At 51.2% G+C, this 27,154-nt stretch overlaps 1 protein-coding gene across 1 annotated transcript; it reads right to left on the bottom strand.

Annotated features, from left to right (window-relative positions):
- Positions 1 to 15,311: 15,311 nt before the first annotated feature.
- On the bottom strand, positions 15,312 to 26,849 carry ADGRG5 (adhesion G protein-coupled receptor G5). Its single transcript, XM_058527896.1, has 11 exons — positions 26,786 to 26,849; positions 26,489 to 26,567; positions 25,751 to 25,907; positions 25,029 to 25,139; positions 24,172 to 24,288; positions 22,592 to 22,744; positions 21,701 to 21,822; positions 21,192 to 21,460; positions 19,296 to 19,413; positions 15,831 to 16,108; positions 15,312 to 15,475 (listed from the first exon to the last, which is right to left on the bottom strand). Exons 1-11 carry the CDS (start codon positions 26,847 to 26,849, stop codon positions 15,375 to 15,377), a joined length of 1,569 nt encoding a protein of 522 aa, XP_058383879.1. The 3' UTR covers positions 15,312 to 15,374.
- Between the last annotated feature and the right edge of the window lie 305 nt (positions 26,850 to 27,154).

Below are 27,154 nucleotides of genomic sequence, written 5' to 3'. Positions count from 1 at the left end.
TTACTACGTTTTTAAAAATGAACTATGAGCTGAAACTATCTGGAGGGAGTAATAAACCATAGAAGGTGATATGGCATATTTTAAACAAGAACCGAAGGAAACTTCTAGAAATAAAAAAATTATCAATTAAAAGAGAAATGCAATGAACACATTTAGCAGCAGACTAGACACAGCAGAAGAGAGAATAAGCAAATGTAAATATAGATCAGAAGAGGGGGCCAGCCCCGTGGCTTAGCAGTCAAGTGCGCGCTCTGCTACTGGCGGCCCGGGTTCGGATCCCGGGCGCGCACTGTCGCACAGCTTGTCCGGCCATGCTGAGACCGCGTCCCACATACAGCAACTAGAAGGATGTACAGCTATGACATACAACTATCTTCTGGGGCTTTGGGGAGCAAAAGGGGAAAAAAGGAGGAGGATTGGCAATAGATGTTAGCCCAGGGCCGGTCTTCCTCAGCAAAAAGAGGAAGATTGGCACAGACGTTAGCTCAGGGCTGATCTTCCTCACAAAAAAAAAAAAAAAAAGATAGATCAGAAGAAATTACCTGGAAAGCACTCCACAGAGACAAAAAGATGAAAGATATTGTCGAGAGGGTAGGAAACACGGAGGATATAGTAAGAGAACATCTAACATATGTTTAATCAGAATCCCAAGGAAAGAGACAATGAATGGGTCTGAGGAAATACTTGAAGAGACAGTAGCTGAATATTTTTAGTATTTTCCAGAACTGATGCAAGATATCCATCCACAGACTCAATCCACTCCATCCACAGAAAATCTCAAGCAGAACAAATACAGAAATATTGATATTTAACAGAAAGACGAAAACAATGAGAAAATGTTAAAACCAGCCAGAAGGAAAAGACAATTTACTTTGAAAGGAATGGCAATTAGACTTACAGATCATTCTCAACAGCAATGATGAAAACCAGAGGGCAGTAGATGAAATTTCTAACATCATGAAACACAATAAATGCCAACCTAGAGTCTATAATCAGCTAAAATATCTTTCAAGAACGAAGGCAAAATAAAGACATTTTTCTTTGGTGTTTATTGAGGAAGACTGGCGCTGTGCTAACATCTGTTGCCAATCTTCCTCTTTTTTCTTTTTTCTCCCCAAAGCCCCAGTACATAGTTGTATATCACAGTTGTAGCTCTTCTACATGGGATGCCGCCTCAGCAGAGCCTGATGAGCAGTGAGTAGGTCTGCGCCCAGGATCTGAACCAGCGAACCCGGCGCCACCGAAGCGGAACGTGCGAACTTAACCACTGAGCCACCAGGCCGGCTGCAAAGACATTTTTCTGGCAAACAAAAACTGAGAGACTTCATCACTAGCAAATCCTGGCTAAAGAAATTCTAAAACAAGTACTTGAAGCAAAAGGAAAATGATCTAGATGGAAGATTGGAGGTACAAAAAGGAATACGGAGTAGGGAAGTGGTAAATATATGGACAACGTACAAAATATTGACTGTATAAAATAATAATAATAAAGTCTAGTGGAGTTTAAAATAAAATGAAAATACCAGATACCATATCCAATAAATTGGGGGTGGGAAGTAACTAGAATCAAAATGTTCTAATACTGATGTGTTACCCAGGGGAAGGGTAAAGGTTCTGAGGCTTTAACAAATTAAAAATTTTAGACTTTCACAAATTAACTGTGCAGAATTGGTTAATTTCCAGGGTAAACATTAAAACAAGATCAGGACACTATGGCCCATGGACCAAATCCAGCTTGCAGTCTGTTTTGTATGGCCTACAAGCTAAGAATGGTTTCTACACATTAAAAGAGTCGTAGGGGCCGGCCCCGTGGCTTAGCGGTTAAGTGCGTGCGCTCCGCTGCTGGCGGCCCGGGTTCAGATCCGAGGCGCACACCGACGCACCGCTTCTCCGGCCATGCTGAGGCCACGTCCCACATACAGCAACTAGAAGGATGTGCAGCTATGACGTACAACTATCTACTGGGGCTTTGGGGGAAAAAAATAAATAAATAAAATTATTTTTAAAAAAATAAAATAAAAGGGTCATAAAATTCCAAACACAGAAGAATGTATGACAGACTGTGATACACAAAGCCTAAACTATTTACTATCTGGCCCTTTACAGAAAAAGGTTGTTGGCGCCTGCACTAAAGAGATATATACAGAGCATATCATTTCAAACTAGTTAAGAGAATAAAATGAAATGATAAAATATATACAGACAATTGTTTAGAGGCCAGAGAGAAGAGAAAAATAATAGGATGAGTTCGATAAGTAGTGCAAAATAAGATGGTAGATTTAATTCTAAATATTTGCAATATATATGCATTACATTTAATTTACCTATAATTATACATTTACAATAGTTATAAATGGACTAAATGCTCCAGTTAAAAAGCAAAGCATTGCAGACTTGGGTGGGGGAGAAATTACGCTGTTTGAAAAATGAACAGACACATCTAAAACATAAAGACAGAGAAAAGTTTGAAGTAATAAGATAAAAATACGGGTAAAAAGAAAGCTGATGCAGCTATACTCATAACAGACAAAGTAGACTTTAAGGCAAAAAGCATTACCAGAGGTAAAGGTACTGGTAAGAGTTAATTTGACTAGGAGGACATAACAATATTAAGTTTGTATGTACCTAATAACATAAGTTCAAAATATATAAAGCAAAACTTAATAGGACTATGTGGAAAAATAGACAAATCGATGGTCATAATAGGAGATTTTAAGAAATCTTTTTCAATTTGATAGAGAAAGGAGACAATGACACAGAAGATTTGAAGAATTCAGTTAATAAACTAAACTTAATGAACATAAATAGAACACTGCACACAACAATTGTAAAATGCCCATTTCAAGCACATCCAGAACATTTATAAAGGTGGCTCATATTCTGGGCCATAAAGCAAATCTCAATAGATTTCAAGGGATTTAAATCATTCAGATAATGCTTCTCTGACCACAATGTAATTAAGCTAGAAATAAATAAAAAATAAATAACTAGGAAATCCCTATGTATTTGGAAAATTTAAAAACACACTTCTTGGGCTGGCCCCGTGGCTTAGCAGTTAGGTGCGTGCGCTCCGCTACTGGTGGCCTGGGTTCGGATCCCGGGCGCTCACCGACGTACAGCTTCTCCGGCCATGCTGAGGCCGCGTCCCACATACAGCAACTAGAAGGATGTGCAGCTATGACATACAACTATCTCCTGGGGCTTTGGGGGAAAAATAAATAAATACAATTATTAAAAAAAAACTAATTTTTAAAAAAATAAAAAAAATAAAAAATAAAAACACACTTCTTTATAACATATGGGTCAAAGAAGAAATCACAATTTAAAAATAAAAATATTTTTAACTGAACAATAATGAAAATATCATATATCAAAACCTGTAGTAAATTTTTCTAAAGTAATACTTACAAGGAAATATATAGCATATTTAGAAAGGGATAAAGACTTAACCTTAAATAGGTAAGCATCCATCTCAAGGCTTTAGAAAAAGAAGAGTAAATTAAACCTAAAAACACATAAGGCAGAAAAATAATAAATATAAAAGCACGAGTTAAAATAGAAAGCAAGTATACAATTAAGAAAATCAACAAAAATCAAAATTGGCTCTTTGAAAGACTAACAAAACTGGCAAACCTCTGGAGAACTGATAAAAGTCAAAGAAAAAGGCATAGATTACTTATGTCAGGTTGGAAAAAGGGAATGTCATTATGCTACAATGGTGAAAGGGAGAATATATTTGCAATAATAGAACTGACGAAGGACAAAGGATACATAAATATCTCCCACAAACAAATAAGAAAAAGATGAGAATCAAGCCTGAGACAAGGGCTTGGGTGCAGCAATGTATCTTGAAGATGATGCTAGAGGCAGGAGAATGAGACAGGGCAGGCACACTCCCCAATATAAGGGCATTATCAATGTCGCTGCTGTAGGCGGTGGGGCCTCCACGACCTCTGAGGAGCTCCGGAGATGTTTCCATGAAGGTCAGTACGCTGGAAACTTCTCCACCAGCTCTCATCCCCCCGTTCCAGTCTTTTCCACACTGTTAGAGAAGACCCTGGGGTAGAATCGGGAAAGACTGGCTCTCAGGCAGTGGACGGTTTGTCCACCACACGGTGGCTGAAATCAGAGCGACCCTGGCACCAGAAGCGTCTGCTACAAAGAAAAACAACCCAATAGAAAGCAGGCAAAAGATTTGAATAGACACTTCAAAAAAGAAAAACAAAAAGAGGAAATCCAACTGGCCAGTTAATATATGAAGAGGTGCTGTCTCTCATTCATTGCCTTGGAAACGCAAGTTACATTAGCAATGAGATACCACTACACACCCAGCAGATTGCCAAAAATTAGCAATACTAAATGTGGCACCAGGAAGCAATGGAAAGTCATCCTGGCTGGGTGGGACTGTAAATTTGTTCAACCACTTCAGAAAACTGGCACCATCTAGTAAAGTTGAAGACACATGACCTGAAGCCCAGAAGTTCTGCTCCCCGATATAGAGCTTGGAGAAAAACACATATATACACACCATTACTTACATATAAGAGTGCTCATACAAAAGTCTAACCTGCAAACACCCCAAAGGCCTATCAGCAGGGGAATGGGTGAACAACTTGTGTCGTGTTCACAGGCTGGAACAGCACGCAGCAATGAACTTGAATAAACCCCATCTACACGCAGCAGCACAGATGAATCTCGCAAACATCATGGTACGTGAAGGAATGTGGGTTGCATTTATAAATTTCCCAAACAGGCAAAACCAAAACCATATTGTTTAGAGATGAGATACAGGTGGTAAAACTATCAGTAGAAGTGAGGACATGATTCCTCTAAACGTCAGGCTAGTTCCCCTCCAGTACAGGGAAGTGTGTGGTGGAGAGAGGGGCTGGGAGTTTCTGGGCGTGGTGGCAATGTTCTATTTCTTTTCTAGGGTGGTGGTTACACGGGGAGGTGCTTTATAATTTTGTTAAACTGTGTGTCCCCTGTGTATAATTTTGTTAAACTGTGTGTCCCCTGTGTATTCTCTATCATTCACGACTTTTTTTCATGTTTATAAGTAAATAATTAAGTCAGTAAAACCGATGCGCACACGCCATCTGTTCTCCCTTCTTGGGGCCCCCCCACTTACAGACAGGCCCCCCAACTACCCAGGACCCCAGGGTATTGGCCTTGATGACTCTCCACCCCCACCTGACGTCGCATCAGGCATTCCACCCTCAGACCCTCACCCCTCCCTCCATTCCTGCTGTCAGCACCACCCTGGGCGGGGTGGCCTACCATCATCATTGTCCACCCAAGGACAGCCAGAGATGGCTACTCTTCCCTGGATGTGCTTCCAACCTGTCTCCACCCACTGCCAGAGCGACCCTTTGGAAACACCACTTGGATCAGAAACTCTCCTGATCAAAGACATTCAATGTCTCCCTACTGCCCAAGCTCCACGGCCGAGCCCCTCTCATCCCTCTGGTTTCTCTCTTGCCCCTCCCACCGCCTCCCTGCCCACCAAGCCCACTTGCCTGCACTCTCTCTCTCTCCTCTTCACCCCCCAATCTCTCTCTCCCCCTTCCCCTGTCCACTCTATTCAACATTGAGGTCTCAGCTAGAAGTCCCCTCTCATAAGAAACCTGCACCCCTCACCCCACCCAGGATGGGTGTGCCCGTCACCCTGCCCTAACACCCCGCCTAAGGAAGCAGCCAAGCCCACAGGTTCCAGGCTCTGGGCTCTGGGGAGGTTTGTGTTTCTGCAGCCCGGGCGCCTGGGATGAGGGAAGGAAGCCAGGACCTGCCTGAGACCAGAGCTCCCACTGCTGGGGACAGCCAGAAGGAAGGTCTGGGGTGCCCCGGAGAGCAGCTTCTCAGCCTTGGCAAAGCTTCCCCAGGACCAGGAAGCATGGGGAGGGGAGGAGAGGGAGCCAATGTAAGAGACCCCATGGGCTTGAATATGAGGACATCAACAGCGACCATGGGAGGCTGTAGTTGAACCAGAGGTCCCTTTCCACATCTTCTTTCCAGGAGCAACATAAGTCTCCCAGATTGTCGTTTAACTCAAGGGCCTTCTCCACGAATGACAAACTGAATTTCCTGCCCATGCAGGGGAGTCTAATATGATATAAAAATTAATAATGAAATGTGGCGTTTTTGCACCCCCAAGTTCGTCCACACACGTCACCCTGTGTTATCACTGCCTGGCACATCGTGGGTCCCAGCAGACTGTGAGTGTGCCGGGGAGGCGGGGTGGGAGCAGGAACTGGGCCTCCTCCCGTCGTGGGGTACCCAGGGGCTGAGCAAGGCCTGGCTCAACATAGGGTCTCAGTGCATGTGGGATAGACAGAGGGTAGATGGACAGATGGTGACGGATGGATAGATGAAGGGACAGATGGGTGAATAAAAGCATTATGGGCAGATAGATGAACTGACATTAGGATGGACAGGTAGATAGAGAGATGCAGGGATGAAGGATGGGTAGATGAATGGATGGATGGTCAGAAGGACGGCTGGATGAAGGGATGGATGAATAGATAGATGAACAAATGGAAAATAAAGGCATAGTGAATGGATGGGCAGACAGAAAGATGAATGGGTGAACGGATGGGTGGATGGACCAAGGGACAAATGGATGGGTGGATGTAAGAACGGCAGACAGCCCCACAGGTGGGTGGACAGACTTACCAATTTGCTTCTTCAACAGAGGTGGGAAAGCCAAGTCAGGGCCCCAGACGCACTCTTGCTGGAAACGCCCCACCTTGCAGTTGGCAAGACGGCGGGTGCCCCCACTGCTCTCCACAGGCTGCCAGCAGACTCTGGGAGCAGGGAGGAAGGCAGAAGTGGGCAACCATGCCCCCTGGTGGTCACCATAGGAATGACAAGCCCAGAGCCTAGCTTGGCCGCCCCGGCCGTGCCCAGCCACCTGGAAAGCCCACCTTCGCCCTCAGCCCAGACGCCGACCTTCTGGCACCCAGGCTGAGACTCCCATCAAAACGGTCTTAGACACAGCTCGCAGCATCTATGGTGTGCCCGGCGCTGGACCAGGCGTTCACTCAGGGCCTACTCTTGGCCAAGCTCTGTAGAGATAGCTGCTGAGGACATCCGTGGACGGGTGACTAGCAGCTCCCAGTTAAGCATTGCTTATCCAGCCGGGCAGTGCCGGGCCACTCACACCTTTCTCTCCCCAACACTTCACATCAGCCCTGCAAGTAAGAGCTAGGACAACCGCATTTTATAGATGAGACAGCTAAGTCTCAGAGAGGCCCAGAGGTCCATGGTGAGCGAGTGGCAGAGCTAACATTTGAACCCAGGCTGTCTGGGACACCTCCCCCAACCTGGCTCCCTGCCTTCCTGACAGACCCTGCTGGGACAATAATTGTGGTTGTCTGTCTGAGTATCCAAGGTGGGGCCACAACACAAACACACACACACAGCCCCCGCTGTACAGCACTCGCCGTCCAATGAGGTCACTCCCGTCCCTCACTGTCTGATAGGGGACCAGAGGCGGATCGGAATCGCAGCTCCAGCAGAGTAGCTATGTGACCTAGGGCAAGTCACTTAACCTTTCTGTGCTTCAGTTTCTTCATGAGTGTAACGAGTATGATAATAATCAAACTTACCTCACAGGATTGTTGTGAAAATTAAATGAGCTAACATATGTCGAAAGCATCCGGTACATAGTAAGGGTTTCCTCCCACATTATTAAGGAGAAAATAGGGCTCAGAGAAGGAAAAGCTTGAACGCTCACAGGTGTGGCAATTCCCTACCTCCACACTTACTTGCATCATCTTTCAAAAACACGGTGGAATCACATCCTTCTTCTTCTTAGAAACAAGCCCCTTTGCCTTCAAATAAAATCCAAATTCTCGAGTCTCGCGCCCCCTTTCCCCCTCCTCCCCTCACCCCAGAGGCTTCCTGGATTTTGTGGGTGCCATTCAGTTGCTGTGTCTGTATAGCTAGTACGGTATGCATGCTTAGATAAGATATCATTTACTGTTGCTTGGTTTTAAACTTTATAAAAAGAGCATCAAACTCTATGTAGTCTCTGGGACTCAGTTTTTTCACCCAGCACCATATGTCTTAGATTTATCCATATTGTTCCAGCCTTTCCACAATTGCAAGCAGGGCTGTTATGAACGTTCTCGGGTGTGTCTCTAGGTATCACGCAGGGCTTCCTCTTAGACCTAACCCTGGGAGCAGGATTGCTAGGATACAGGTGTGCCAGTGTTTGTCTTTACAAAGAAATGCCAGACTGTTTTTCCACAGTGCTCAAACCAATTTACGCTCCTACCAGCAATTTGGAGAGTTCTGTTGATCCACGTCCTCGCCAACATTTAATACTGTCAGACATTCTACTTTTTCCCAATCAAGAGAGTAGAAGATAATGTCTCCTTGTGGTCTTCATTTCCATGTCCCTGATTGCCAGTGAACTTAAACATCTCGGCGTGTTTTCCGGGCATAGCTGTTTCATCTCTTGTGAAACGCTGTTTCATTTTTTGGCCCATTTTTCTCTTGAGCTGTTTATCCTCTTCTTACCGATCCATGGGGGTTCTTGATACCAACCCTGTGTATACATCTCCTCCCAGATACGGGTTGTCTTTTCACTTTCTTTAAGGTGTCTTTTGGGGAGCAGAAATTATTTTTGTGTTGTGGTCGTTTGTGTTAATCTTTTCATCATGGTTAACACTTCGTTTGTGTTAACCAACTTAACACAAAAACATTGCTTTTGGGGTTTATTTAAGAATTCTTTCCCCACTCTGAAGTCAGGAAGATATTAACCTATATCTTCTTCAAATAGTATTAAAGTTGTGCTTTTGAGATGTAGGTCCTTAATCCGCCTAGAACTGATTCTTGAGGACGTTGTGAGGCAGTGATCTAATCGCAGTTTTTCTCCTCACACATGGTCCATTTTACCTGCTCGACCTATCGCATAGACCCTGCTGGACTGGTAACATCCGCTGTCATGCATCAGAGTTCCACATACGCCGCCGTCTGTTTCTGGACTCCTCTTTTCTGCTCCTTTGGACAATTTGTTTATCCTTGTGACAAATTTCCAAATATAGGGGGATTTTTAAATTATATTGTTAGTACTGTTTAACTTCATTGCATTGAGGTCCAAGAATGTGCTCTGTAGAATACCCATTCTTTGAAATTTTTTGGAGCTTGCTTTCTAATCTAGTATACAATCAATTTTTCAAAATAGTCCATAAGTGCTTGAGAAGAATCTGATTGTGGATACAGAATTCAATTAACGACCATTAGATCAAGTTTGCTACTTGCGTTGTTCAAATCTATCTCTTGGCTAATTTTTCAGCTTTGTTATGAATAATTAAGAGAAGCATTTGAAATATCCCATGCTGGTGGGGAGGTTGTCAGTTTCTTCCTATTCTATCAAGTTTTAAAAGTCAGGTTTATGGAAGTAAATTTACACATGATAAAACTCACTTTTTAAATAAACAATTCTATGAGTTTTGATAAATACAATTATATAATCATCACCACTATTAAAATATATATTTTATAATCTTAGAAACTTCCCTCATAAACCTGACAAATATTTTTTCCCCTCAAATATCTCTATTCATCCTTTTACTTTCAAATTTTTGGTGTCCTTTCACTTGAGTTGTGTTTCTTACGAACAGTATATAGCTGGATTTTGTTTTTTCTTTCAACGATAATATTGCCTACCTTTTAACTGGTGAGTTTGATCCATTTATATTTATTATAATAATCGATATATTTGAATATGTTTATACTGTCTTACTCTTGGATTTTGATTAGTCCTACTTTTTCTGTTTCTATTTTCTCCTTTCCTCTCTTTTTTTTGAGTTTATTTGTTTGTTTTTCCTAGCCTACCTTTTCCTCTCTATTGGAATGAAACATATACTCTCGAGAGTTTTACTGTGCACATTTAGTGAACAATATCTGATGTCAAACTATGTCTTGAACCCCCACTCCTCCCCAGTGCAAGGGCGTTAGAACACTTTATCTCCAGTCCTACCCCTCCTGACTTAGATATATTTTCCAACATTTCAAATCTTTCTTTCTTTAACTTCAGAAATAAGAAATTATTATTTTATACAGATAATTTTTGAATTGGCTTTACCTACATTCACCATTGTATATGCTCACCATTCTTTCTGGCATCTTGGCTGACTTTCTGGAATTATTTTTCTTCTTGAAATACATGCTTTGGAAGTTTCTTTGGAGCATTCTCAGCTTTTGATTACCCGTAAATGTAAAAGAGAATGTATTTTTGTCTTGGTTCTTGAAAGGTACTTTTGCTGGACATAATTCTAAGCCAACATTCATTGGCTCTTATCCGTTATCTTAGCTTCTGTGTGCTTGTTGAGAAGTCAGCTCACGCTCTGTTGTCCCTTGTAGATGATCCGACCTCTCTCTCTGACTGCTTTCAGCATTTCTCTGCCTTTGGCATTCTGTAGTTTCAGTAAAACTGTGTAAGTATGGATTTCTTTTTGTTTATTATGCTTAGATACTTTGAGCTTCCTGGTTCTGTAGATCTGTTGTTCATCACTTCTAGAAAATTTGCACCCATTATGCCTTCCAATGATGCCTTTCCTCCGCTCTCTTTATTTTCTACATCTGTGACTCCAATATCTAAGATCTTCTCCTTCTATTCTCTATATCTCTTACTCTCTCTGTCGTGTTATCCGTCTCCTTATTTCTCTTTGCTGCGTTCTCCACATACAGCTTCTGGTTCACTAATTCTCTATTCAACTGTTTACCATTCATCGAATTTTAGATTTTGAAATTATATCTTTCATTTCCCCCCATATTTGCCTCTTCATCATTATTTGTTTTATCAGCTCATCTTTATAATTGCACCCTTTATTTTTTAATGGGATTTTTTTTTTTTTTGGTGAGGAAGATCAGCCCTGAGCTAACATCCATGCTAATCCTCCTCTTTTTGCTGAGGAAGACCAGCTCTGAGCTAACATCTATTGCCAATCCTCCTCCTGTTTTTTTCCCCAAAGCCCCAGTAGATAGTTGTATGTCATAGCTGCACATCCTTCTAGTTGCTGTACGTGGGACGCGGCCTCAGCATGGCTGGAGGAGCAGTGCGTTCGTTTGCGCCTGGATCCGAACCCGGGCCGCCAGTAGCGGAGCACGTGAGCTCAACCGCTAAGCCACAGCGCCGGCCCCCACCCTTTATTTTTTAAACATCTGGTATATGGCTACTTTATATTCTGCCTCCTGGGAGTCTAAATCTGTTTTTTCTGCTGTCACTCATGGTGACTTGCCTTCTTGTGATTTGGTAAGTTTTATATTTATGCTTATCAGTTGATCTCCCTCTGTGGGGGTCCCCCTGGCCTGTGGTGGGGGAGCTTTCCTCCACATTGAGTTTGCTTCTGCTCCTGCCAGTAGCAGAGGGCACCCCAACCTGGGCCCACCTCAGCCCCCTCGAGAGGTTTTTCTCAGAGCAGGCACAACTTCCCATCTTCCCCACCCCCAGCTCTCCCAAAGATCACTATCACCACATGGCAAAATCTCTAGAGGATTCTGGCCTTGGGACCAGCTCTTCCTCTAGGCAACCAGCTGGTTCAGGCCAGCTCTCTGAACTCTCCCGCGCCCCCAACTCCAGCACCCCTGGGTCATTCTCCAGCTCTCCTCTGCTGAAACCTGAGCTCCGGCCACTTTATACCCTCTCCCACCTTTGTTTTTCTCCACAGCACATGTCACCACCCATGATATCACATTTGTTTGTTGAATTGCTTATTGTATGACACCCTATTCCACTAGAATATGATGAATTGTCCATTTACATATCCTCAGCGACTAGCGCAGAGCCTGGAATATGACGAGCGCTTAGCAATTACGTGATGGATGAATGAATGAATGAATGAGCAAATGAGGCATCGGACCTGTCCCAAAATGCTCAGTCCAGCACTGAGACAGGCGGGGATACAGACAGTTGCGATACAGAGAAATAACTGCTCTCATGGGGGAGGGCAGGGGTGTGGAGCCGAGAGAAGGCCCCATCCTAGATCTTGGAGGTCAGGGGAGGGTGAAAAGCTGAGATCCTAAGGAAGTGTTGTCATCTTTCTACAAATGAAAGGCCTGAGAGACAGTGTTCCAGGCAAAGAGAACAGCTTGTGCCAAGGCCTGGAGGTGAGAAAGAACCTGTTCAGGGAACTAAAGTAGTTCAGTGTGGCAGGATCGGGGAGGGTGAGGAAGGAGCAGTGGGAGGTGGGCTGGAGAAGTGGGCACAGGCTGGATCCCAGGGCCTGTGTGCCCCCGTGGGGAGTTTGGCAATGAGGAGGGAGAGAATGCAGAAGGGTTTCAGCAGAGAAGGACATAGTCAGGCTGCAGGGTGGAAAAATTCCCTCTTGCTTCTGAGTGAAGCTCGGCCTGGGAGTGGGGAGGCAGGGAGGCCATGTGGAGGCTCTGCAGGGGATGGAGGCTGGGTCTGGGCCAGGGTTGATGGAGGCTTACTGCAAGGCAGACCCCTTGAGCATCCCGGTGGCGACCTTGGCTGACAAGGGGACACTGGAGGAGGAACCTCAAGTTGAGGCGGCCTAAATGTGCAGGGCTCATTCCGTGGACAGAGGGGCCCCCAGTTAGCATACGGTGGGTTGATTTGAAGGGTAAAGAGTGCACACCCTGGACCCCTGAGCCAATGCTCCTTTCAAATAGTTTGTCAGACTTAGCAAAAAAAAAAAAAAAAAAAAAGAGGAAAGGAAGACGGATAGAGATCTATAGGATGCCCAGCTAAATGTGAATTTCAGATAAACGATGAATAATTTGTTAGCGTATGTCCCCCAAATTGGGCGCCTGGTGTTTTATCTGGCAATCCTCATTCAACACACCTCCCCACATACACACACTGTGCGTTTCTGAAGAAACAGCCACAGAGCGACACAGAAACCACTAGACTGCGGCCTCTGATGTCTACTTATCATCCTTCACCAAGTGCCTCCTTGGAGTCCCAGGCCCTGAACAGTGGCCCCCAGGCTCCTCCGGCTCCATCTTCCTGCTGGCCTGGAAGCCCCCAAGAGCTGGGTCTGGTGCTCAGCTGGGCCAGGACCCTGCTGGGAGGGGGGCAGGGGGCCAGGGAGGCCCAGCACAGTCTCCCTCATCCCTGCCCCACACTCATGTGGGGCATTTCCAGGAAGTGGTCCCTGCCCAGAGCCTAGACCCTAACCAGGCTCAGGACCACACATCTGGGGCCGTTTCCTAGAACTGCCGACCCTATCCCGTCACTGTGGCCACATCCTCCCTTGGGCAGCCCTGGGCTTGGCAGAGTCTAAGGGGCTGGGGCTGGGGGTGGGGCTGGGGGTCCCAGGCAAGGCCCTGCTTCCCCAACCTAGGTCACCACTCCCCGAAGTTGCCCAAGAGAGGGGCCAGAGTTTCCCGTGATCCCTCGGCCCCTCGTTAGCATGGGGGCCCACCCCAAGGCCTGGAGGCCTGGAACAAGTCAGGGCTGGGCTAACCAGGGGACGTCAGATGGGGACTCACATCACCTGACAGAGGTGAGGGGACACTCTACCTGGAGTCGAGGCGGGAAGGTGACCTTCTCTATGGGGCAGTTGGAGAGATTTCATGGGCGACATGATAAATAGGCCACTGGGAATTTCAAGAGATCAGAAGACTGAGAAATTGAGGAGTGGGGGCACATGTGGCAATGGCTGGAGGCTGCATTGTGTGGGGAATAGTCCTAAAATGGCCAAAGGCCAGCAAGGCTGGAGAAGAGGCCACTCTGGGGAACGTGGAGGAGGAGGTGGCAAAGCCAAGGGAGAGCAGGACGTGCCTAATGAGGAGCTGGGCCTGTGACGTTAGCAGACCCGGGCCTGGGGCTTGGAGTGGTTGGCCTCTGAGACCCAGATGACACTGTTAACAATAATAGCAAAAATACTAATGATAACAATAACAACCATTTATTGACCACTTACCTTGTGCTAAGTGTCTTTATGTGGATTATTTTATTTAATCTTCAAAATAGGTACTACTAATGCCCCTCTTTTACAGATGGGAACACTAAGGCACAGAGAGGTTGAGTGACTTGTCCATCGTCGTCACAGTGAGCAAGTGGCAGAGCTGGCCTCTGAGCCCGGGCAGTCTGGCGCCAGAGCTTGCACCACTGATCACCTACTGAAGGGCTATTTGCATCAAGAAATGAACAGTGGGCAGAACAAAAGGGATCCATCTCAAATTCCCTCCCTGTGCCCTTCAAAGTCATTAAAATCTGTCCAATGGCCTGGAGCGGGGCCCTATCCCAGGCCACTGCTCCAGTGCCGGGTATATGCCCAGAGCACAAGACCCCGAGAGCCAGAGCTTCGCTGGGGAAAGAGAAAAGGCCGTGAAAACAGCGCCAGCATTCCCCCTGCCCATCACTCAGCAGGCGCAGTCCACGAGGCACAGCCTCTCCATCTGGTGTGTCCTGTCCTCAGACAGGTGACCCCGGCGTTTCCAGACATGATGTTGGAGCCAATAGCCTCTGAGCACAGGCCAACAGCACCCCCTGGTGTGCAGCCTGGGAAAGGCTCTGGCTTCCTGAGTCTCCTGCTTGGTCTGACGACAGGTCCAGGGCAATGGTGATTCTCTGCACCGCGACCTCACACCCACCAAGGGAAATTCCATCCTACCCAGTCACCAAATAGCCAGGACTCTGGGCCCAGCGGGCTCAGGTGGAGGGGAAAGAGCCCTCCCCTCCTGCCCTAAGGAAGCCCTATAGCCCCAGCTGCTGGTCTAAATGGCTAATGGGGGTCTTGGGAGCACTGGAGGAGGAGCCTCTGGGAAAGATGGGACTTCCTGATCTTTGCGAAGGGTGGGCTTGGAGTTGAGGACATCATAATTTGGGGAAGTTAAAGGAAAAGAGGCCCTGGGCACCGGCTGGTAAGGTCTCAGACACTGGGTGGGTCTTTAAGCAGGACGCGGTCAGACCCTCCTCAGGAGGAAGGTGGCAGGGCCCAGTAGGCACTTCCAGCGCAGGCTGGCCGGGGCCCTGCCCCCAGCAGGCAGGCAGAGGTAATGGGGCCGCTATGACCCTCTTCCTCCCTGGTCTTATTCAGTCTTCACCAAGCTCTTGGGCTAGGCAGGATGGGAGCCATCTGCTCCATGTCACAGACGTGGAAACCAAGGGTCAGCGAGAAATGACAGACCCAAGGTCTACAGTAAGACCCAGAGCCAGGCCCAGGCACCGGGGTAAAGTTTGCTGTCCCTGGAGCGGAATGCCAGGGGAGGCAGAGCAACACCCTGCCCTCTGGGCCTGGGGAAGCCACGGAGGTGGAGAAGCCTCGGGGCGGGGGGGGGGGGGGGTGCACAGCGGCCTCTGGTGTCCAGCGGCTGGCCTGCCACCTTCTCTGGTGGAAGCGAGGGCCTCGAGCTGCAGGCACCAGGGAGGCTGGGGGTTCCTGGCCAGGAAGTCCAGACTACTGCATTGTCTGGGAGGAGATGAATGCCTCCATCGCCGCCTCTGCCTCTGCTTCCGAGCGGCACCTCTGAGAGCAGAACCACAGGAAGAGGAAGAACCCTGTAAGCAAAAGGCTGGTCAACGGGAGCATCGCGGGAGCAGCGTGGGGCCTCACCCAGAATCCAGGGGCCTCCTTGGCTGGGGGGCCTCCCTGAGGCCCAGGAGAAACTCTCAGAACCCCTTACTGGTGGAGGCCGGAAGGGGCGAAGCGTAGGAGCTGGAGGACCAGGCCACTCTAGCCCACAGGGTGCCTTTGTGCAAAGTACAAGGTGGCGCCCCTTCCTATAGCAGATGTAGCCCCAAACCAGCTTGTCAGGGGGCTAGATTTCAGCCTCCAACTCGCCCTCTGGACCTAAACATCTACCAGCTGTACAGGACCCCCGGGGGCTTCCTCCCGGCCGCCCGCAGGTCCTACCGTAGAGCGAGTTGAAGATGGTGAAGAGGAAGAGCTGGGGCAGCAGGAAGACGCCAAAAGAGAAGAATGCCAAGGCCCAGGTGGTACCCAGCAGCACGGTGAGGCCCAGCACGGTGACGGTGTCCCGGCAGGCCCGGGCGCCCGGCGCCTTCTCCCGCGCCTGCAGTCTGCGCAGGGCCCGCAGCGCCCAGGCCAGCACCACCAGGTTGAAGAGGGACGTGAGGCCACCATAGCCCATGACCAGGACGCTGTGCACCCCAGGGCTCCGCACCCAGCACCTGCGGGGGGTGGGAGGCGAAGTGCCAGCGTCGGTGTGGGCCGGGGGGTCCCATGGTCTCTTGGGCCCCTGGACTGCCTCTGGAATCCAGGCCCGTCTCCCGGCTCAGACTCGTTGTTCCTTGCCTGCCTGCACACGTGGTGAAGTCCTGGGCCTGGCTTTCCAGCCAGGCCACCACGATAGGGCCCACCTGCCACCTCGCTCCCTGCCTGAAGCCCCCACATGCCTCCTTTCCAGCCACGCCAGTCTCTCTCATGCCCCCATGCCTTTACCCACCTGAAAACCCTCCCTCCCGTCCTGTACACCCACCTCACCACTGGATCATTGATCCAGGGTCCTCTTTGCTGGAAACTTCTCCTTCCACCCACCACATAGTGACCACCATCTCATCACCACCTTTGTGCAACGGGCACCCTCCCCAGGACCCCCTCCCCACCTAGACTGGGCCACCTCGCCCTTCTCTGAGCAGTGAATGAGCTGCTGCAAGCTCTCCATGTGTGGACGGAGGAGCAGATGGAGCAGCAGGAAAATTCCACCCACGGCTGAGGGGAGAGCCAGCGAGGCCTGCTGGGGGCCCAGCCCTGGTCCTAGACCCTCCCTGAGGGCTTCACGCCCTTTGCCTCCCCAAGACACCTGCAAGACAGGTGCTGCCTTTGCCCAGAAACGGTGTCACATGCTTTCCGTGGATTAGCCCATTCAATCCTCACGGTGACCCTATGAGGCAGGTAGGTAATCATCCCCATCCTACAGATGAGGAAACTGAGGCTCTGGCTTAGGAACACACACTAGCAAGAGGCAAAAGTGGGACTTGCGGCCCCATGGTCTGAGCCCAGAGCCTGAGCCCTGTTCACCATCACCTGCTCGGGCTCCTGCCACCGCAGTCACACGGGGCTTTGCTCATGATTTTTGGGATTCCTCTGAGCTGGTGAGTATGGTTGTGGACCATTCCTTTCACCGCCAGATAACCATCTAGCAGGGCGGCTCTGCCACATTATTATTCCAGGTTCTGTCAGTGGGCATCGGAGTTATTTTCAAGGGTTTTTTCAAATTGCTGTTTGTGTTTAGGAATACGTATATGTGTGATCTCACACCTGTTAGAACGGCTATTATCAAAAAAACAAGAAATAACAAGTGTTGGTGAGGATGTGGAGAAAAGGGAACCCTTTGTGCACTGCTGGTGGGAAGGTAAATTGGTGCAGCCACTATGGAAAACAATATGGAGGTTCATCGAAACATTAAAAATAGAACTACCATATGATCCAGCAATTCCACTTCTGAGTATTTATCCAAAGAAAACAAACACACTAACTTGAAAAGATATATGCACCCTCACGCTCATTGCAACATTATTTACGATAGCCAAGATATAGAAACAACCTAAGTGTCCATCGATGGATGAACGGATAAAGAAAATGTGGGGTGTGTGTGTGTGTGTGTGTGTGTGCGCGTGTGTATAATGGAATATTATTCAGCCATAAAGAAGAATGAAATCTTGGCATTTGCAACAACATGGGTGGACCTTGAGGGCATTATGCTAAATGAAATAAGTCAAATAGAGAAAGACAAATACTGTATGATCTCACTTATATGTGGAATCTAAAAAAAAAAAACAACAAACCAAGCTCATAGATACAGAGAACAGATTAGGGGGTGGAGGGTGAGCAAAATGGGTGAAGGAAGTCAAAAGGTACAAAATTCCAGTTATAAAATAAATAATTCCTGGGGATGTGATGTACAGCATGATGACTATAGTTAATTGCACCATATTGCACATTTGCAAGTTGCTAAGAGAGTAGATCTTAAAAATTCACATCACAAGAAAAAAAATTCTGTAACTATGTATGGTAACAGATACTAACTAGATTCACCATTTCACAATATATACAAATATCAAATCATTATGTTGTACATCTGAAACTAATATAATATGTCAATTATGCCTCAATTTACAAAAACTAAAAATTAAAAGAAAAATTTTTAAGAATACGTATATATGCAGTACGAGTGTTTTAAGTGCAGGAGAATGAAAGTCACCAAATCCAGGGAAAGAGGGGCAAGGGAGAGGCAGGCAGATGGGGGAGAAGCTGGCTCTTACTGGGGAGTCCCCTGATGTCCTGTCTCGTCTGCCTCCTGTCCTGCAGAAGGCTCACTTCAGCTCTTTTGTCCACGTCACATATTATATAATGAAACACAGGTTTAAAGAGTCCTGGGTCACACGTCCTCTGGGAAACGACCCAACCCTCACACGAGAGGAGCTAACCCCCTCGGCTCCACTCCTCACCTCCCGGAGGCCACGAGGGGCAGTGGTTGGGGCCCGGCTCTGGAGCCAGCCTGCCCGTGACCAAGTCCCAGCTCTGCCTCTTACCAGCTCTTAAGCCATCTGTGCCTCAGTTTCCCCAGCTGTAAACAAGGGCTGACAACAGAACCTACTTCGTGTTGTGAGGATTAAACAGGCTGATACACCAGGCCCGCCACAGAGCCGGCCCTCAGCAATCTTGAGCTTGCGTCAGCCAAGCCAGGAAAACGATGGCCAACTGCTGGCGATGGGTCTAGGGGGGTTATTTAGCTATTCTCTTGATGTCGGCTGTTGGAAACTTTTCATAACAGGAAAAAGGTTAAGGTCCTAGGGCACTGGAAGAGGCAGCAGAGTCCGTCCCCCAGGCCCCCTGGGCCCACCTCTAACGCCTCTCCTTGCACCGCACCCCCGCACCTGCTGAGCCCGGTCTCTGGGGTGTCCCAGCCCCCACAACACTCTCTTCTCTGACTCGGAGGGTGTGAGGGCTGGCAGTGCCGTGCCAGACACAGGTCGGGGGGAGCTGGAGCCGGAGCGAGCGAAGCAAGGCGGTGGGAAGGGAGAACAGGCAGGTGCAGGCTGAGCTCCACCGGCAGGGGCGGAGAGCCCAAGGGTGGCTGGGCCGACAGCTGTGTGTTGCCAGGAGGCCGTGAGCGGGAGCCAGAGTCCATGCCATGGCTTCCTAGAGGTAGCCGGCATGGAACACGAGCCTGCCCCGCAGGAGACCTTGGGGATCCGGCGGAAGGGTGCGGCAAAGCCCCCCGTCTAAGCAGTGGCCCCTCCCTGCCCCACAGCCAGCACCCTGCCTACAGGACACCCAGTTCAGAGCCCCGGGGCCATGTGGCCCTTATTTGGCCCCAGTACCAGAGCCTGCTGCAGCCCTGAGGGCACTCACATGGACACGTTCTGGAAACCTGTGCTATTTCCCTGGCTGTCGGAGACTGGGATCATGCGGGGTCCGTAAGCTGAGCTCTTGACAGCAAGGAGGAGCAGCACCAGGAAGGCCGGGACCCCTGAGGAATGGGACAGAGGCTCAGCATCCGTCAGGAGACCCCAGGCGGGCTGGTCGTGGGTCCCTGGGGCTGCTACAACAGAATTCCGCTGGGCGAGGGGCGGGGGAGAGGCTATTTTGAGCCCCCAGCCCCTGTGGTCCAGCTTCACAATTAGCCTAGTGGTCTTAGAGAAGACTGTCTCCAAGTTGACGTGAGTAAGGGCTCTAGGGTGGGAGGTAGTGGCAGTAGTAGTGGTCACACTGGGGAGGTAGTAGCTGGAAGCTAACAGGAGAGAGGGTCGGGGAACTGGTGAGGAAACAGACAATAAAGAGAGGGGCTAGGATGGTGGTAGAGATGCCAGTGATGGTGGTGGAAATGATTGATGAGGATAGTGGTGATGATGGAGGTGGTAGTGGGGATGTTGTGAAAGTGGTGGTGGAGGTGGTGGTGGTGGAGGTAGAGGTGGTGGAGGTGATGGTAGAGGTGACGGTGACATTGGAGGTGGTGGTGATGGAGATGGTGGAGGTGGTGGCGGAGGTAGAGGTGGTGGAGGTGATGGTAGAGGTGATGGTGACATTGGAGGTGGTGGTGACGGAGGTGGAGATGGTGGAGGTGGTGGTAGTGTTGGAGGTAGAAGTGATGGAGGTGATGGTGGTGATGGAGGTGGAGGTGGTGGTGGTGTTGGAGCTAGAGGTGATGGAGGTGATGGTGGTGTTGGAGGTGGTGGTGATGGAGGTGGGGGTGGTATTGGTGTTGGAGGTAGAGGTTGTGGAGGTGATGGTGGTGATGGAGGTGGAGATGGTGGTGGTGTTGGAGATAGAGGTGGTGGAGGTGATGGTGGTGGTGGAGGTGGTGATGGAGGTGGAGGTGGGGGGGTGTTGGAGGTAGAGGTGATGGTGGTATTGGAGGTGGTGGTGATGGAGGTGGGGTTGGTGGTGGTGTTGGAGGTAGAGGTGGTGGAGGTGATGGTGGTGTTGGAAGTGGTGGTGATGGAGGTGGAGGTGGTGGTAGTGTTGGAGGTAGAGGTGATGGAGGTGATGGTGGTGTTGGAGCTAGAGGTGATGGAGGTGATGGTGGTGTTGGAGGTGGTGGTGATGGAGGTGGGGGTGGTATTGGTGTTGGAGGTAGAGGTGGTGGAGGTGATGGTGGTGATGGAGGTGCAGATGGTGGTGGTGTTGGAGATAGAGGTGGTGGAGGTGATGGTGGTGGTGGAGGTGATGATGGAGGTGGAGGTTGGGGGGGTGTTGGAGGTAGAGGTGGTGGAGGTGATGGTGGTATTGGAGGTGGTGGTGATGGAGGTGGGGGTGGTGTTGGAGGTAGAGGTGGTGGAGGTGATGGTGGTGTTGGAGGTGGTGGTGATGGAGGTAGGGGTGGTGGAGGTGATGGTAGAAGTGATGGTGGTGGTGGTGGTGGTGATGGAGATGGAGGTGGTGGTGGTGTTGGAGGTAGAGGTGGTGGAGGTGATGGTGGTGATGGAGGTGGGAGTGGTGGTGGTGTTGGAGGTAGACGAGGTGGAGATGATGGTGGAGGTGCTGGCAGTGTTGGAGGTGGTGGTGATGGAGGAAGAGACGGTGGAGGTGATGGCAGTATTGGAGGCGGTGATGATGGAGGTGTTGGAGGTGGAAGTGGTGATAACAGTAATGTAGGAAGTGGTGGCGGGAGTTGGCAGGGATGATGACTGGTGGTCACGGCAGTGGTCACCACGATGAGGAGGAGGAGAAAGAGAAGGACAGGAGGGGGCAGACGCCCTGTCCAGCTGGAAGCCTGAGGAAGCAAGAGGGGCGGGAGGCCGTGCTTACCCCAGCCCACCGCGCAGAGCTTGAGGAGGTATCGGCGGATGTAGACGTTGTAGACGCGCCCCAGGAGAAGGTAGAGGTTGAAGCCTTCGATGGCCATCCAGGTGAGGCAGCTGAGCAGCGCGTAGTGCAGGATGGCGGCCAGCGCCGTGCACGCTGACTCGGGCACGGGGGGCACGGCCAGCGCGGGGCTCAGCAGGAAGGCGACATTCAGGAGCAGCACGGAGGCGTGCAGGTTCATGTGGATGCGTGTTATGGAGTTGTTCTGTTTCCTGTGGGAGAGCATGGCCCTCTGTGACCCGGGGACATCACCCAGGCAGCGCCACCCTCTGGGATCACAGATACGCAATGACGGGGACATAGGTAGAGAAGAGGCAGGGACCCAACAGCAGCCACACAGAGAGGCTGGTCTCCTGCCTCCCAGCCTCCCCGCTCTGGAGAAGCCCACCCCACCCTGGGGGACCAAGTGGGAAAGGAGAGGCGCCGAGCAGCAGTGGGTGGGCAGGGAATACCTGGAATAGAAGTGCAGCAGGATAGCGAGCAGCGAGGTCACGACGGAGATGCCGCAGCCCACGAGGGAGATGTACGTGAGAGGCGCCAGCAACTCTGCGGGGACCGGGGCCGGGGAGAGTTGCTGTGGGAGGGAAGGGGGGCTGGAGGCCAGAAGCATGGAAATGCCCTCCCCAGGCTCAATCAGAGACCTGCCAAGACCTCAGCTCCAGGCCCCTCTGCCCCACAATCCTAGCCACGGTCCTGACGTGAAAAAAGCCATGGCAGACACAGTGGTATTGCCCCCTCCCAACTCCCGTCTCCCCTTCCTCTATGAGCCCTCCTCTTCTTCTGTGAGAACCCCCTCGCCCTCACTCTCTGTGCACATGGGTGGACCCCCACTTTTCCCACTGTGTGGACAGGTGCACCAGGCCTGGCCTCTCAGAGCCCTCCCTCCTCCTGCCCACAGTGATTGGTTAGGAGACGGGTATGGGACACATTCTCGGCCAGTGAGACTCAATCCCAAGACTTTGGCTGGCAGAATGGGTAAGAGAAGCTCTCATTCTACTGGCCTGAAAGCCAGTAGGACATAAGCCTGGAACTGCTGGCAGCCATATTATTATCCCGTGGGGAGATCCTGTCTGCAGGCTAAGCCAGCACAGAACAAGCACAATTGAGAGACAGAGGTAGAGTTCTGTCTTAGTGATATTGAGCCCCTGGATCAAGCCGTGCCTGAAGCCTAACCCAGCCTTTTCAGGAACATGAGCCCATAAATTTCTTTTTTTTTTTTTTCCTTAAGCCCATTTGAATTGAATTTTCTGTCTCTTGCACCAGCCTTTGCCTTGCTCCTCTATCCTGGACATGGGGCCCTCTGCAGCTCTGACCACCCTCACCCAGGCTGGATGCACACATACCATGAGAACAGCAAAGTAGCTGAGATGGTTGCAGCGGCAGAGCACCTGGGAAGGTGAGGGCTGCTCTGTGTGACAGCCCTCAGGGCTCCAGACCCCCCAGTACTGCTTGCTGGCTCCCTCCTTCCAGAAGACACAGGTCACCGTGTAGGCTTCCTAAGGGAAGATACTAGAGTTGGGTGTCGCCAAGAGGTGCCAGGGTGGGCTGTGGTTCAGGGTTTGGAAATTGTGGGGGCAAAGGTGACTCAACCGCACCCTTGTCAACATTTTCCCAGGCACTGGCTGGGCTTTGGCTTCAGACAGACCCAGATTCCAGCCCCACCTCCACCATGGACTCTGAAACTGACCTGGGCAAGTCACAGAGCTTCTCTGAGCCTTAGTTTATTCATCTGCAAAATGGAACCGTTTACACCCAAGTCACAAGGATGGTGGAAGAATGAAAGGCCACGAGGAACCCTGAGTGCTGGGCTCTGGCCTATACAGTAGGTGCTCTATAATTGACTGTCCCCTTCCCCCTCCTCCCCGTCGGGAACAATGATGGTCCAGACCGGTCGATGCCCGTGGAGGAGAGAGAGACTCATCCACAGACAACCCTGACGCCAAGCCGTGTGGGTGGAGCGGTGGGGAAATGACACAGGCAGTGCCGTGGAAACCACAGAGCAAGGGGCAGAGGAGCCCTAAGGAGGGAAGGGACGATTGGGACACTGGGGCCTTAGAGGACACGTCAGATTTGAACAGAAGCGGAGCAAGGACATTCCATGCTCCAGGGAACTGGGGGCAAAGGCCCGGAGGACTGAAAGGGAAGGACCGTGGTGACACTGAGAGTGCAGAGCGGCCCCGCTGAGGCTGGCGGGGGATGGGGCCAGAGCAGAGAGGCTGTGGGCTTTCCAGGAATGCCAGGACAGAGGAGCAGAGGCCTCAGGGCTTGTGCCCACCCAGCACCCTTCTTCCTTCCTGCAGTATCAGCACCTGCACTTCCCTTGAGGACCCACCCCTCCCCCAACGATGGGTCAGATGACCCTAGCCCAGGCCCCGGGCCATGTGACCCAGCCTGGCCAATCCACATATTCCACCCCCTGGGCACAGTGGTGGCTCAGGGATGGATGCGTGACCCAGCTGGACCTCTAGGACTCCATTCTGGGACCCTGGTTTGCACTGGTGAGAAAGAGCCTGCTGAGAAGAAGGCTGCCATCTTGCCATAGACTGGAGAGCCAAGGCAGGAAACCATTGCCGAGAGACGGAGAGATACTGAGTGGTTATAGCATTGTATCAGCCCCTGGATCTGGCCATGCCTGAAGCTAGAACAGCCCTGGAGATTTCATTTACATGAGCCCATAAATTCCCTTTGTGCTTAAGCTGGCTTGAGTTGGTTTTCTATCACGTGCAACTCAAAGTATCCTGACTAATGCAGCCAGTAAAAGCTTCTCTCTCTTATTTCTTTGGCAGGAATTTTCAAAGTATGATGGATTTAAAACAGGTTGTTTCCAAGATGGTTCCACAGGTTTGGGTTGGGTAAACCACCGTTGAACAGGACAGCCACAAGGGGGCAGGGGTGGGGTGGAAGTGGGGGCCCCCAACAGTACCAGGCTTTGGTTGTGCCAGACGCTGATGTTGATCGGCTCACTGAGGTTGTTCACGTGTTCATGGCCCAGCTGGGCCCCCAGGACATAGTTATTGAGCAGAGACGAGTTGATGTCAGTCTGGAAGGACAGCAGAGGAAGAAGGGCTGACTGGAGGGGACACGACGAGAGCCTGGATGAGGTCCAAGAGCCCCCTTCTCCAGCCCCTCCTCTCTGGAGGAAAACAAGCAGATGCCTTTCACGTGTAAGGCATGGCCAGCCTCCCAGCCTTTGCATATGCTGTTCCCTCCACCTGGAAGGCTATCCCCTCACCAGCCCCCTGCTGCACCTCCCATTTGGTTAGTGCATTCCAGCCTCGTCACCTCCCCCTCACCACTCTCCTAACTCGCTTTCAAACCCCAGGTTAAAAGGCACCTTCTCCAGAAGCCCTCCTGGACTGCTCATTGGAAACAACCCCAACCCCACCCTGACCCATCCATCGCTTTCTATCTCTATGGTTATAATCAACCTTGAGCTAAAAGTAAGTCTCTAAGGTTCTAGCCTAATTGTCGAGATAGGGAGAGTTCTCTGAGGGGGGGATCTTGTGACCTTCTTGTCTGTCTCTCGCCTGTCTGTCTGTGTCCCAGAGAGGCGCATACACAGTAGGTCTCTTAGGTCTCACTTGCACCTTGTAATCGCGTCTCCCCACCATTCTGCTAAAACTGAGGCCCAGAGAGGGGCAGTGGCAGGCTCAGGTTGCACAGTGGGCTGGTCCCGCGTGGTGCTGGTCCCCACCCAGAGGCCAGACAGTGGCCTGGACGCCTGCGGTGCGCCCAGGAAGGGGCGAGCGCCCGCCCTCCTTGGCCCCGCTCGGCGCTGACCTGGAAGAAGTAGGTGGTGAAGAAGTAGACGCAGATGAGACGCAGCTCCCTGGGGCGGGTCCTGCAGGCGCCCCGCGTCAGCTCCGCCGGGAACTGCATGGCGTGCCGGGCCTGGGCTTGCGGAGGGCCAAAGACAGGCTGAGCCTGGTGTCCGAGGCCGCCAGACCCGGCCCCAACGCCTTCACGGCCCCGCATCCCGGGAACAATTCCCAACCCTACCCCAGGCATTTCCTTCCTCGGAGCCTCCACCTGCAGAAGCCTCTCCCCCCCCCCGGGCTGCACCTCCTCCCGGACTCCCCGAGACCCCAGGCCTTCCCTCCAGGCTGCTCTGGCCTCAGGTTTGGGTTCTTTACCCCTCTCAACTGGGGCCCCTGAGGACGGGGCAGCTCAGCCCCAGCGCCCAGGCATTCAGCAGGAATCACACCAGGGTCCTCAGAGGAGCCTGGGTCCCCTGGCCTCTCCCACTGCTGCCTCCCCCCAGGACCTGCACATGCAGGAAGAGGTCGCTGCCCTTGAGGGGCCACAAGCACCCCCCTTTCCGTCATTTCCATGAGGAACATCAGCCCCGTTTTACAGGGGAGACGACTCACAGCTAGTTAGGTCAGACCCCGGATTTGGGGGGGGCGGGGGGGCCAGGGAGCCTGGGGGAGTCCTGACCTTACACCCCCAGAGGGTTTCTGGGGTGGTGGCACTGGTTACCCCGGCCCCTGGCCGCCTCTGACCTGGGGGACCCGCTCCAGGGCGGCGCTGCTCAGCGAGAGGCCGGCGAAGTCACAGCCCAGCTTGAAGGCCAGCGACTGGATGGTGCGCGTTTGCAGGGTGAGGTTGCGGCCCCCGAAGCTGGTGTTCAGCAGGCTCCACTCCAGGCCGTGGATGAAACTAAGGGCGGGAGAGGTGGCCAGAGCCGGGTGGGTGGGGGGTGAGAGGCGCTCCAGACAGCCTGGGAGGGCAGGGCCTCGCCCATGCCACACCCCTGTCTCTCCCACCTCTGGACCTTTGCACAGAGCATTCCTGGCACACTTTTACTTCCTCACCCTGCCCACCTCCTTCTCCTGATTAACTCTTGCTCAGGGCCAGTTTGTTGACACCTCCTCCAGGAAGCCTTCCCCACTGACTGAGTGAAGTGCCCACAGTCCCTGTGCTTCCATGGCCAGTCATCAGCACTGGCCTCTCACCAGAGCTGCTTGGCCTTTGGGTCACAGACTCTGGAGAGCCCAGCCAGCATCTTGGAGCCCCTTCCTAGAAAACAGCAGAGACCCACAACTCTGCACCTGGTTTCACGGCATCCTCGGTTCAGGGCCCTTGCCCCAGAGAGTAAACTCGATGAGAGAATCTTGTGCCAGGCACACAGTAGGTACTCAATAAATGCGTGTTGAATAAATGAATTAATGGTCTACACTGGACCAACCCTGGACCACTGATTCAAAGACAAGCAGGGGTGGGAGGCACAGCCGACTCACTCAGCATGAGAAAACAATCTCCGGCTCCTGGCCGCCGCCTCCATCATCTGCATCCATTGCAGAGGTTCTTGGGAGGCCCCTGTGGGGAGGGAGGCAGACCTTCACCTCAGCCTCTGTCCGCAGCAGCCCCCGTCTCTGGGCCTTCTGCCCCAGCCTGAGACCACCAGTTCACCGGAGGCTGCCCTCGCAGGCCTAGGCGCCCCCTTTCAAGCTCCCTTGGTCTCAGGCCTCCACCTCTGCCATCACAGCTAGGAGCCTGGGCCACGACTGCCCCTGGGGCCAGCAGAGCCCTCTTACCCGCTGTCCCGCTCTGCGACGTCACGAGGCACAGGCAGAGGAAAAGGGCCCCAGAATGCTCCATGTCTCCTCCAGGACGGGCGCTGGCCCTGGAAAAGGTGCATGCCGTCGTCATCATAGTAAAGAGTGACTTCTAACCTAGGCATGTGGCATATCCCCAAGGGAGGACGTGCAGCACCTTATGTGATCCCCACTCCTCCTGCATTTCACAGATGGGGAAACTGAGGCTCAGAGAACAAGGGGCTTTGCTCTGCTTGAGGCCACCTGAAGCCAGGTCTCTATGACTCCAGAATCTCCGACCATTTAGTAATGCCGCCATTAGCAGGTCTGCCTGAGACACTCCCCCACCCCCCCTAAAAAACGGGCCTT

This window comes from Diceros bicornis, chromosome 32, assembly GCF_020826845.1.
Source record: "Diceros bicornis minor isolate mBicDic1 chromosome 32, mDicBic1.mat.cur, whole genome shotgun sequence".
Lineage (NCBI taxonomy): Eukaryota > Metazoa > Chordata > Mammalia > Perissodactyla > Rhinocerotidae > Diceros > Diceros bicornis.
This window is presented reverse-complemented; position numbering and strand designations above follow the sequence as displayed.

Excerpts from the sequence above, each read along its gene's own strand:
- ADGRG5 (XM_058527896.1), bottom strand. The coding sequence starts at position 26,849 with ATGGAGCATTCTGGGGCCCTTTTCCTCTGCCTGTGCCTCGTGACGTCG. Across the intron at positions 25,140-25,750 it reads CCCTGGAGCGGGTCCCCCAG|GCCCGGCACGCCATGCAGTT; the intron begins GTCAGAGGCGGC and ends CCGCAAGCCCAG. Across the intron at positions 15,476-15,830 it reads CATCTTCAACTCGCTCTACG|GGTTCTTCCTCTTCCTGTGG; the intron begins GTAGGACCTGCG and ends TTTTGCTTACAG.